The sequence below is a fragment of the Desarmillaria tabescens genome (assembly GCF_030435595.1).
Source record: "Desarmillaria tabescens strain CCBAS 213 chromosome Unknown EV420scaffold_397, whole genome shotgun sequence".
NCBI lineage: Eukaryota > Fungi > Basidiomycota > Agaricomycetes > Agaricales > Physalacriaceae > Desarmillaria > Desarmillaria tabescens.
The window spans coordinates 10,492-23,437 of NW_026848696.1; the positions used below are offsets into that span (position 1 = coordinate 10,492).

Below are 12,946 nucleotides of genomic sequence, written 5' to 3' on the forward strand. Positions count from 1 at the left end.
GAAGATTTTCCTACTTTCATGGAAGTAATTAACGGTCTGTACCATCGATTTATCCATGAATCATCATTATATGCTGTTAACGAACACTTTGAGCGTGTTCAGTACACTTTTGAAGGTGGTGTTTGCCAGCTATTTGCGAGTTTATTACGATTTGCAAACATGATGCCTTCACCACCAGACATCTATACGTTCCGACGATGTCTAATGATCTCGTTACCTTCAAATATTCATCAGGAAGTCACTCGCATGGGTCTCACTGCCGAGGTTTCGACTGTGAATGATATTATGCAGCGTGCTCTTATTGTTGAGAAGGGTATCCGTGCAGAACGATATTACAGTCAACAACGGCAAGACCATATATCTCGACTTCGTAAGTCATCGAAGGAGAATGCCAAATCTGCAAAGAAGAGGCGTTCTCCATCACCTCGTAAATTCAAGAAGGTTCAGGGTGAGCACCATAGCACTCGACCCAATCCTGGCTACGAAAAATTCAAGCGAATTCGTGATCAGCCCAAGAAGGATCGTCCATCTTCAGGGCATAAATCATCGCACCCACACCACTCTAAAGACAAGGGAAAATCGAATCCTAACTCGAAAATCCCTACCTGCTACGGCTGTGGGAAGAAGGGACATTACTCCAATGATCCCTCATGTCCGGAGTACGGAAAGCGAAGTTCCGGAGAGAAATTGTACCACATTGTGGATGACAACTCTCCAGACAATTCGTCTGTGAATTCAGCATCGGATCATGAATCCTCCGATGAGGAGTATCATACAGAGGTTGAAAACCCACCAGATTGGACTAACCTCTCAGAAGACGAACCTGGAAATTCTTCCGGGCACCAGTCTCCCAATAATTCTGATGCTGAAGACCCTTATGGTGGAAGTCAGTATACATCCGATGAGGGTACTACTGATGAACGCATGGGGTTTATTTTTGAAGAAGATAATGATTACTCGAATTCATCGGGTATATCTCACTTCTCTGAGCATTTGAATGACCATACCATGGATCATGATGCATCTAGCGAAGACTCCTCCTCAATCTCGGACTCTGATAGCGATGGAATGGAATCTCATGACGAGTATGTCCTGGATTTCCCTGAATACCTTCGGGCAATTCAAACAGAGCAGACAAGTGATGGAAAGATCAAAGGATATCGACCAACACTTGAGCCCACAAAAATCCATGCACCTCGGACTGCATCTCGTCCAAAGCGTACGGCTGCTGAAAATCGTTGCCTTGCTGCTTTAGTCACTATCAATGGACGTGAAGCATTTACTCTCTTCGATTCTGGGAGTACCGCCGATGCTATCAGTCCAGATTTTGCTCGTCTCGCAAAATTAAACATATTCCAGTTGACGAAGCCCATCACACTTCAACTTGGAACTAAAGGAAATCGCTCGCAGATTAGCCATGGTTGTAATGCATCCTATAAATTTGGGAATGCTCGTGCATCCATCTCGGGTGATAACTACTACTTTGATATTGCGAACGTTGACCGCTATGATGCAGTCCTAGGCACTGTTTTCATGCGGAAGCATGGCATATCACTTGATTTTGAGTACGATACAATTCGTATTCAGCGTATTCCAGTCCCTACTCTTTCAGAGGGGGAGGAAACCAAGGAAATGACTCGTAGATATGCGAAACGTGTATCAAACAAAGTCTAATTCGACCCGGATGAGGAAGTAGAAATCAAACCTCGCCCGAATAAATCCAAAGAACCAGTTTCAACTACCCAAGGTTTGAAGGATTCAACCAAGAGAATTAAAACTGTACAGTCTAAGTCAAAATGACTATATGGCCAGAGCATAAATAAAGCTCATTCTGACGTACCAGAACCTCCATGGTCACGCTATGCGCCAACCATAGAGGATATCAAGGAAGAGGACGACAGTGGAAGACTAGCAGCTCCATTGAACCGTCAATTACCTGTCTTACTTACTCCGGAAGACTTTGTGTCGACGGAAGACCTTTCAAAAATTGTTACTGAAGCTCTTACCTTGGATGCCTCGAATCCAAAGGATAGGCAAAAATTAATTGAAGTCAATGAACTTGTACAGGAATTTACGCAAGAACGGTTTCCCGAATCGCAAAGCAAAGAGATTGAAGATTCAAATCCAAAGATCTCGATTGAAGAAGCAATTCAGTGCAACTTCTGAGCGTTTACAAGGATAAGACGAAGGATATAACCTCTCCTTCGGTCGCTGATATCCCTCAGCTTCGTGCTAGATGGATGGAATCGTGTCGTGACATTATGGGAGGTATTCCAGAGGAATTACCTCCATTACGAGCCGTAAATCATGAAATCCCATTGATCAATGATAAGGCAAAATATAACTATTACTTACCTCGTTGCCCTGACTCTATGAAGGGTAAACTGGCGGAAAAGATTGCCCAGTACAAGAGAGCTCGCTGGTGGGAACCATGTGTCTCTACTCAAGCTGCTCCGATGCTATGTGTTCCGAAAAAAGATGGCTCGGTCATCCGAACCACTGTAGATTGTCGGAAACGCAATGAGAATACGGAAAGGGATGTTACCCCGTTTCCAGACCAGGATACCATTAGATTTGACGTGGCTCGGGCTAAGCTCCGATCCAAGATTGATCTTTCAAATGCCTATGAGCAGGTTCGAGTTGTCCCCTCCGATGTTTGGAAGACAGCCTTTGCAACCATCTTCGGAACCTTCAAGAGCAATGTAATGCAGCAAGGAGACTGTAATGCTCCTTCCACATTTCAACGGCTCATGACTTCGATCTTCCAAGACTATATTGGAGTCTTCATGCATGTGTACCTCGACGACTTATTCATTTACAGTGATAGCGTCGAGGAACATGAACAACATCTGAAGCTTGTATTCAATAAGCTTCGAGAAAACAAACTCTTCATGAAAGCGGAAAAGGTTCAACTTTACGCTGAGAAGATGGATTGTCTTGGACATCTTGTCGATGATAAAGGACTCCATGCAGATTCAGATAAGCTGGAACGAATCCGAAACTGGAGACAACCTCGAAACTATAATGATATTGAGAAGTTTCTTGGACTTGTGAATTATCTCGCATATTTCTTACCGGATGTGACTGCGTATACAGCCCCTCTATCCGAAATGACTAAGAACGGACAGCCATTTTACTGGCGTCCGCTTCACTCTGTCTGCTTTCAATCTATCAAGGATTTGTGCTGCAAAGTACCAATCCTTCGTCCTATTAATGTAGCCATTACGGAACCCATCTGGGTTATCTGTGATGCCTCGATTTCTGGTGTAGGTGCGATGTATGGACAAGGTCCTACCTGGCAGACTTGTCGCCCTGCCGGATTTATGTCTAAGAAGTTCACGGATAGTCAACGCAATTACCGTGTTTTTGAGACCGAAACTCTTGCAATGCTTGAAGCCCTGTTGAAGTGGGAAGACAAGCTTATTGGTTATCGCATTCATGTTGTCACAGACCATAAAGCTCTTGAGTTCTTTAAGACTCAACGACGTCTATCAAATCGTCAAATGCGGTGGATGGAATATCTCTCACGTTTTGATTTTGATATTACCTACGTGAAGGGTGTATCTAACAAAGTTGCTGATGCCCTATCATGCTATTACGAGTCTGATACTCCTGAAGATCAGCACCACCTAGCTGAATTTGTCAATGCTGATATTCGTATTGATAAACTCGGTGAAGACCTACCTTTAGGTCGCAAAGAAGAAGCTGAAGAGATGATTATTCGCCTCAGTGCTATGGAAACACGTCGAGAGTCTGCACGTCTCAAAGAGAAGCGTGAAACTCGAGAACTTGAAGCTGAAGAAATGGAGAACGCTCGGGAACCAGAGGAACCCGAACCTGTTCAATTACCAAAAGTTAACCCTGTTCAATTACCAAAAGTTAACCCTACTGTTTTCGACTCTCGAGACAAGGGTAAAAACTTACAAACCACTATGGACTCGGATCCAACCTTTGTGTCGGATATTAAGTCTTCATATGCCACGGATCCTATATTCTCGAAGGTCCTTAAGGCTCCTAGTGACCACCCTCGATTTTTCATTGAGGAAGGATTAATCTGGACGGAAAACTCGTATAAGCCCGAAGAAAAATTGTTATGCCTCCCTAAGTCACCTAAGGGATTGCGTTCACTTCGTGGAGCTGTTATTGAACAAGCTCATGAGGTTGTTGGCTACTTTGGTCCCCAACGAACGGCGGATTGCATTCGTCATTGGTATTGGTGGCCAAAACTCTACGGGATGTGTGAAGTCTTTTGCCGTACCTGTGAGACTTGTAATAAGTCGAAGGGGAACTATAGAGCTCCCTCAGGGAAACTCCATTCATTGCCAATACCAACCAGACCATGGCAATCTATCGGAATGGATTTTATTGGTCCGTTTCCTGAGGTTAAAGGATATAATTACCTTTGGGTAGTTATCTGCCGATTGACATCTCAGGTTCACTTAATCCCAATCCACACCTCCAATACGGCCACGGATTTGTCTTCAATATATTTCCGTGAGATTGTACGACTGCATGGCCTTCCGGAATCGATTGTCTCTGACCGTGACCCCAAATTCACGTCAGTATGGTGGAAAGAGCTTCACCGCTTACTTGGTGCAAAGCTTCTTATGTCTACCTCTTTTCATCCGCAAACAGACGGAGCTACAGAGCGAGCTAATCGCTCTATTGGCCAGATTTTTCGTGCCTCCATTCGTCCTGATCAGCGTGACTGGTTGATCAAGGTACCTATCGTTGAATTTGCTCTTAACTCGAGCACGAATGCGTCTACAGGGTTCGCACCTTTCGAACTTGTTGGAGGATATATGCCTTCAATGATGCGAGAGGTTCGATATGATAAACTTGTCCCACCCGGGATCCGTGCGTTCGCTATCCAAGCCATGCAGAACCTGTATGATGCTCATGATGCCCTTATTGCCTCTCGAGTATTCCAGACTCACGAGGCTAATAAATATCGATCTCCTAAACCTGATATCAAGGAAGGATCGAAGGTATACCTATCAACGAAGAATTTGAATCTTCCCAAAGCTAGGGCAACGAAACTATTACCTAAATTCGTTGGCCCATATACTGTACTCATGGCAGACCACACATCGTCCACCTATGAGTTAGACCTCCCTGAAGAACTCGTGAAACGTCGTATTCACCCACGCTTTCATGTTAGCTTGTTAAGGTCCTACATTGAAAGCGATGCAGTTTTATTCCCAGACAGAAAGAAGCCCGAACCTTACAACTTCGGTGCTCCTGATGATGCTGAGGAATTCGTTGAATGCATTGAAGGACATGAATGGAAGAATAACTCACTTTTCTTCCATGTACGATGGGCTCTTGGTGATTTAACCGTAGAGCCATACTCTAAGCGCAAAGCACTTAAAGCACTCGATAAATACCTGGCTGTTGCTGGTATTTCAGACCCAAAGAACTTGCCAAAATTGTCTAACAAGGGTCCTAGGCCTAGGAAACGGCGACAGACAAGAAATGATACCCGTGTTACCAAAATGGCTGAGTAACAACGTGGTTATCAAATTACCCTGATCAACAGGGTACAGTGGCTGTACCGGCTCTACTTTTTACGAACGCCGACTCGACGCCGCCACACCGATGTCGCATCCAAGTCTAGTCCATGCCCGCTGCTTTCTGGAGGGTATAAATTCCTTACAACCCACCAGGCTAGAGTATCATTACTATCTACTCCGATTTCTCAACCCACTTCAACTATCAGCACTCTGATACAACTCTATGGCTGCTTCTGCTTCGAGTTTTTTCAACCTCGATGCCAATCCTTCTCAGGGGGAGGGACAGGTACCCTTTACTCCTCAAAAATCATCCTATCCTTCGTTTGCAGGCAATCTCTCCCAAATTATGCCTACTGGAATGCCGTTTTTTACTGGCTATCCGAATTCAACTATGGCCCCATCATTCTTTCCTATGGTGCCTTTCCCGTTTACTCAGGATAACCCATTCTTTACGACGTCGAATATGGGTGCTACAGCAATGCCCCATGCTCCGAAATCGTCTTCTACTGCGATGGAAGGAATTATAGATTCCAATCCAGTTCCGATGTTTGGTAACATATTAACCAACCCCACATCGTGCACTCGAGTTCAGGAAGCTCCAGAAACGATCTCCGAACTCAGTAAACACTGTAACCATCATGGAGAAATGGTTAACGGTGCGCCCCAACGTGCTAAACATACCAGTTTACCGACTAACAAAACTAATCTCTCTAACTCAGATGATATTACTGCGGCTCTTGAGTCGTTCACTCTCGACTCTGGACCCTCGGATTCACTCATGAATGCACCTAATCATACTGCAGATCATGATATTCAACAGGAACTCGTAAAGCTTCGCCATGATAACGAGTTACTTAAGACCAGGATGGAATCTCTAAGTGCTCTCCAGTCCCTCACTCCGACCACAGAACATGCTGCCACTTGGGACCGTCATTCCCGCACGTCTCGAGGTATGCACGACCATCGTCCATATCCTGCAGTTCCTCATACACGAGGAACTCGTCGACCTTCTCCTCCGAGAGCAGATCTTTCCTTTCACGAGACTTATTACGCGTCACTTCAAGGATATGATCCATCCTGCACGGTTCCTATCACAGCTGTTGACGCCACATCAATGATTGACGTGGCCCACACTCCTAATAACTGGGTCATTGTTGATCGAATTTCAAACGTGATCACTGCTATCCGACGAAAGCAGTCCGTTAACCTCGTTTGCGAGCAAAATAGACGCCCAGCCCCTTATCCTCTCATCACTGATGGTGAACGTACCCTTCTAACTCAGTGGAATCGTCGCCGTCCTCGCTGGCTAGGACAAATTCCTGACTTAAAGCCCCAAACACAGGATGGGAATAATGGCAGGGACTTACCTCTGCTCCCTCCTCCTCCTGTGAAGGTTACTGCACCCGAGGATACTTGTCTTGACCCTCAATTGTGGGCAAGCTTCATCTTCCTTCATGGCACGGAACGTCATTACCCTGGTATATCTGTCACGACTACCGGATCTGTCAATATCCGTACCCTGGCTGGGTATCTGTTATTCCAATCAATCATTCCGAGTAACGCAACCCGAGTTAATCGGCATGGCTTTGCCATCGCTCTCGCTAGCGTGCTGGTCCATCCCATTGTATATTCAGACATTTGCCGTGATCGACATCTTACCATTGCAGACTCAGAAAAGTTGGTTCCATTTCCTCTTTCCCTCATCAGTCGAGCCTCTCAGTTTGACATCGTTACTCACCTTGCTAAATGCGGAGTCAAGTACTCCCACATCTGTTATATCCAGCCTTATGGCCGAGAGCTACTTCTTGCAGCTACTCGGCGCTTTAAGGGTACCCTCCGTACTCGTGCCTACAAGGCCCTGGACGACTTCGCATGGCGTATCCATCATTTTGATCTCCCCCGTGATATCTCCGTGTTCCAGGACAATTCCGCTCCTCAGATCTATTGGACGGCTCCCATTGAATGGGACTTAATTCCGATCCTCGAAGCACGTCGCAGACATTTCCTCAATTACCCAATCATTCGGGAGGCCACGAGCAAGTCTAATAGATGCCATCAGCACACTGATCGCGTTGATTATAGAGCTGAAACTTCTTTGCCCGTGACCGGAGATGCAGACGTACCTATGGCTGGAGATGGCGATGCTTCTCATGCAGGCCCATCCATCACGCACTTGTCGACTGCTCCTACCGCTTCCCCATCAACCAAGGCCTCTATCGCGATGACCATTACTTCAGGCTCGAACTCGAACGTTGATGGCGAAGCCGACGAGCTCGATTCACAGGACAATAACAGGATCTTATTGTAATTTGACTCTTTCGTCGAGATTGCTTCCCTATGCCCAATCTCAAGGGGGAGGGTGTAAGGGATCTGGACTTTATCTATGTACTATTATTTACCTACGTCTTTAGCAGCGCCCGTTATCCTTCCGAGTTCAGACTTTCACATCTGAATCACTTACTTTCATCATCTACGTTTACCTTACTGCTTGTATCTTTGACTCTCTCTCTCGCAATACACCCCGTTGGCGTGTGTAGCTCTTCGGTTAAAGGACCTCGTAAGGTATCGTAACCTTTACATTTACCACGTACCAGTAATCTATGCGAGGATGGCCCTCAAAACAGCGCATTCAAGTCGATAATCATTGAGCTAAGCGACACAGCCCACAGCCCAGTGCTAGTGTCGACTCTAGATGGTACCAAATTTTCCACGACGGGCACTGCACGTTATCCAAACCTTATGTGTCATACACAACACTTACCTGGAAGTGTCAAATGCCCCGTTCTATGTTAAAGTCGTAACATCACTGATGGATCTTAAATGAGGACATTGTTAGCTACAGGAAGTTCGTAAACTCGTCAGCTTTAATGAATAAAAATTTACGGCTAGACTTACCAGATGAGTTCTGAATCGACCGTAAACACACGAAATCTACTAACCACTCCTTAGTATGATCGGTGAGCTGTTAACTTGAATCACTTGTAGGTAAGTATTCATAAATCTGATGACGAGACATCAGTATCTGAATAGTGCTGCCTTGCAGCACTCTTACCTCGTCAAACGCCGGCTGTATAGCCCAGTACGATGCCTATTCCTCGCCGTTCCCACATTGGCATCGAATACGAGCCTGTTGACCCCCCCAGAGGCAATTCCTGAAGTAGAATAAAGTCAGCGTAAGGTCAAACATTGAGTGTGGAAGATTTACCAGCTAGGACTAACGGGTAAGAGTTCCGCAACCGGGTGTATCGTCTGCTGTTGATCTCGTCGATGTAGGTGCAGATCCAGCGTTGAGCAACCTGTAAAGATCATGTTAGTGAGAACTTGGAAATCAAAACATATGGCTTACCTTTCCGCGGCACTACAGGTATTGTACTTCAGTAGATGACTAAGGGTTGGTTAGCAGACCAACGGCATTGTATTGGAAAAGCTTACCTTCGTTAATTCTTCTCCGTCCGTCCCCGTCGACCACACTTCATTATTTTCAATGAACAGTCCGAACGCCCGCCGGGTAGGCTGACGTGCTATGTCTTCTTCGATCACCTGGAGAGCGCGCGTTCAAAATAAGGATGACTTGGAGACCGTGAAGAGGGCAAGTTGCAGGAATGGAGTGTCGCGTGGGCGGAGGAGCAACGAACGGGAGTCAAAGAGATTGAAAATTACAAGGGTCTCGTTCTCGGTCGCGTAGACTTCTAGGACCACGACCACCGTGCCGCTGTACCAATATACCCGACGATTTGGGACAGAACGTCAAACGAATTTTGCGTATCTCGATTTGGTCGTCGCCGCCTAATGCTTCGAGAGTGATGAACAGATCTCGGGAAGGCGCAATCTCAAATATACTTTGTAGTTGCTCTTGGACTATGCTCGCAGATATAGCCGCTGTCAGTACCCTGCATGCTCATGCTCCTCCTTCATTGCGTTGATGTCTTGCCAGCAGAAAGACGACGCGTTGTTTCCGGTCAACATTCGAGGACCCCGCTCATCAATAATCCCTCCGGAGCCCTCAAGACTTATTCGCAAACGATGTTCCCCCGTTCCATTCCTCGCATTGCGACATTCCTTACAAAGCTTCTTCACCGGTAACTCGTCACAAGGCCTAAAAAGCACATTAGATCGACACCGCCATGCAACAGCGGAGAAGGCAGCCTACGAAGACAGTAATGATTGATTGGCGAGGTCACGTAGTGGAGAAAGAGGGAAGATCATGATCGATTACCCGCTCTTTCAGAGCACGCAAGTAATAGCACCATGGTATTCGTAGATGAGGATCGAACTAGAAGAAATAGATTAACTACAGATTTAAAGTTACGCGCACGCGCCAACTTGATCAGCAACCAATACTCATGGTCCTCCCACCTTTTTCGCAACCTTCACAAGCAACACAACTTCAGATCAAGGGACCCATTTTCAAGGCAAGTATATCAACACTTACATACGTATCAAAAAGACTTATTTTACAGAATAATACTTAGATGCCACCAAGCACACGCCAATTCCTTACCCTACAAAGATTAAAGTGCGTGTAGAAAAACAAACGGAAAACATCTAAAACGCTGACGCTGCGACCTGCTATCCGTTCTTGCCTGGCATTATCACCCGTACAGAAAGGGATGGAAAGTCATAAAAGGGAAATTACAGCGAATCTTCAAGCAAAGAGGTGAGTAGCTAAAGATTCTATTATCAATGAATAAGTCATAAACAGAGGGAAAATAGCATATACATCGAGAGCTGATACATGTATGTCCCTCGTCTCCACGTCCTCAATACGATTATAATTAAGTGTCCAGCATCCTCGATGTCAAGTCCAGGACCAGCCACACCGCCGAATACGTCCATCGATCTCAATATCACAATCGTAGACGACAACAACAGTTTTGTCTGAATGTGTGAGTAGGATTAACGTAACACGACAAACGCACGCGAAGTTCGAACTCACACAAATGAAGACAGTCATTCATCGTGCTCATTAAGAATCCAAAAACTAAAATACCGTTTCTCAACGATGTCAGACTTATAACTTGCTACAGTGTACGCGATTGAACGGCCACGCGCCTCGAATAAAGAAAGGATATTTTTCCCCGTTTATTCCCAGTCAATAATATCAGAAACCTAAAACAATCAATCGACAACACTACAGGACATTATGAGTACCCTGCTGCGTCCACGCCAGATTAGAGAAGATCGGCAATCAAGGGAAATCGACAGTCTTTTTAAACTTCGGACAATTCTTCGGACTCGTCGCCCGAATTACCCGAAAAATCATTATTTGCATATATTTATTACGAGGGACTCTGAAAACAAACTCTCGTGCAGCATTGGGGAACACTGTATAACCACTTATAAATATCTTATATAGCACATATAATATTTTAGAAGAAAATCTGCATTAATAAACACAGAGACAGAGAAGACGACGACAAAATGACGAAGCTTGAAAGAGACTATTTACACATGTTAGGATCAAAAGCGACAGCTTAAATGGCAGACGAAAAATCAAAGAGGAAGCAGGAGTAAAGAACGAGTAACCTCATTCTTCGGACTCGTAAAAGAGTCACGAGGATACCACGATCATGTGACAACGGGTCAACGATCAACCAGATCAGCCGGTGCCACTTAAAATGATACCACCAAATCTGCGACACAATGTACTTATATTATTACAATTGACCCGACAATGTGTTTGTCCACAATGTTATGGCAACGATGAAGCGACCATTGCTCACGATTTTTGACACAATGTCGCACACCAACCGCCCAAATTGGGCTATCAATTTCAACTAGCTAACGGCATCATTTGCCATCACGATATATAAAATACAAGACTCCGATTGAGCACGACGTCGACCCTCACCCCACCGCCCCAATGACTCTCGACACAACTTCAGCAGAGAATCCAGTCTCCTCTGAAGAGGAAATAACATTGCTCAAGAAGCGCAAAAGCGAGAAGGATACGGATCATTCATACACCCCTAGAAATGAGCTGGCTCTGTACCGCATTCCAGACATCACTCCTGAATTCAACGCCGCATATAAATCAGATGCGCCCAAGGACTCCAAAATTCGGGCCCGTAATGCTGCCAAATACGGAGGATTCTGCTTTCTGACGGCGAAGGCTAATACTACCGGTACTGCGGTGGTCTTTGCCCATCTTATCGACAAGTCGTTATCTGGTGATATAAATGCAGTAAGTCAATAATTTTTCGGTCTATCTGGTCTGTTAAGTGGACCGCCGTTAGATTCGCTCTCTCGAATATCACTGGGGATTCGAAGCAAATACGTTCAACTTGCATACTCACCGTAATCTCTTAGAGCGTAAGTACTACACTTCTATGGTAGTCATTGCCTGATAGCGTCTACGCCTAGTATGTCTGGAATACCACGACATATTAGGCACAAATTATGCCATGTTCGTACCGTCGCAGGAGGACATCAAGACCATGCACGACTTTACACGCTTACCCATCGCTGAGAAACGCAAGAAACCGGCCAAAATGGTGAGTGCCAATTTCCACCGGGAGATCGACGCTGAATGACATGATTTAGTACTTTGACTATAAAGAAAAGCCTATCCAAGTTCGATTCTTCTCCCTTGAACTGCCGAAAAAGTATCTTGTCTCTCGTTGGACTCTACAGCAATCTGAGGAAGGATACAAGCAGACCCAGGAGCGAACTGACTTTTTCTATCCTTTCGATCAACCAGAACTGCGCAACCACTTGCAGAGTCATGTCAGCCCCTTTTGTCTGGCGTGGAACGCGGGAAAAAAACTGGCAAAATACGATGACGATGCCCTTGATTTGATATCAACATCGGCTCAAGACCAGTTCGATTTCCGGCGGCTCGTAGGTCTGTATACCACGTGGATCGATACTTCTACAGTACCTGTTGATTTCCTGAACGCCACACGTTCGACGTTTCTTCCGATCGGCAGCATCCAGTTCCCTTCGGTCAGAGGATGACGACTGGGAGCTGCAAATCAAACCCGTCGCAAAACGACAAAGGACTTCGCGACGAGGCACAAATTCTGGTCCTCCCACAACTGCCGACGACGCACCTTCTCCTTCGGAAAGAGCTGCACGTCGCACAAAAAGCAAGAAAACTGCTTCCTCCGTCGCTGGTTCAGACCTCGGACGAGCTGGACGTTGAAGTTAATGCTAGGAATGATCGTTGGACTTGACCCTACGTACAAAATTCGTGTTATTTGTCCCGACAACAAAAATACAGCATGTTACCTGATGAAATGGTTGTTGAGAACTGATAGGAAAGACTTGTAAAATTTACGAATTTGCATCAGCAGAAACATGTTCTTCGATTTAGGATCGCGTTGGTGTGACACCAGTGCCTGAGCATATACATAAAATGGGTGTTTCTTTTTGTCCAGGAGGTTGATAAATCCGTGACGCAGGCCAATGGTCAAGCTGTAGTATAGACAAAG

The 12,946-nt window shown here is 45.5% G+C and overlaps 1 protein-coding gene across 1 annotated transcript; it reads left to right on the top strand.

Annotated features, from left to right (window-relative positions):
* Positions 1–11,376: 11,376 nt before the first annotated feature.
* EV420DRAFT_1656560 (uncharacterized protein) lies at positions 11,377–12,657 on the top strand (the record flags this gene model as incomplete). The annotated part of the gene is made up of 5 exons (XM_060478861.1): positions 11,377–11,697; positions 11,750–11,825; positions 11,877–12,007; positions 12,057–12,357; positions 12,443–12,657. The coding sequence occupies 5 exons, from the start codon at positions 11,377–11,379 to the stop codon at positions 12,655–12,657; spliced, it is 1,044 nt and encodes a 347-aa protein (XP_060321314.1).
* Positions 12,658–12,946: the final 289 nt, after the last annotated feature.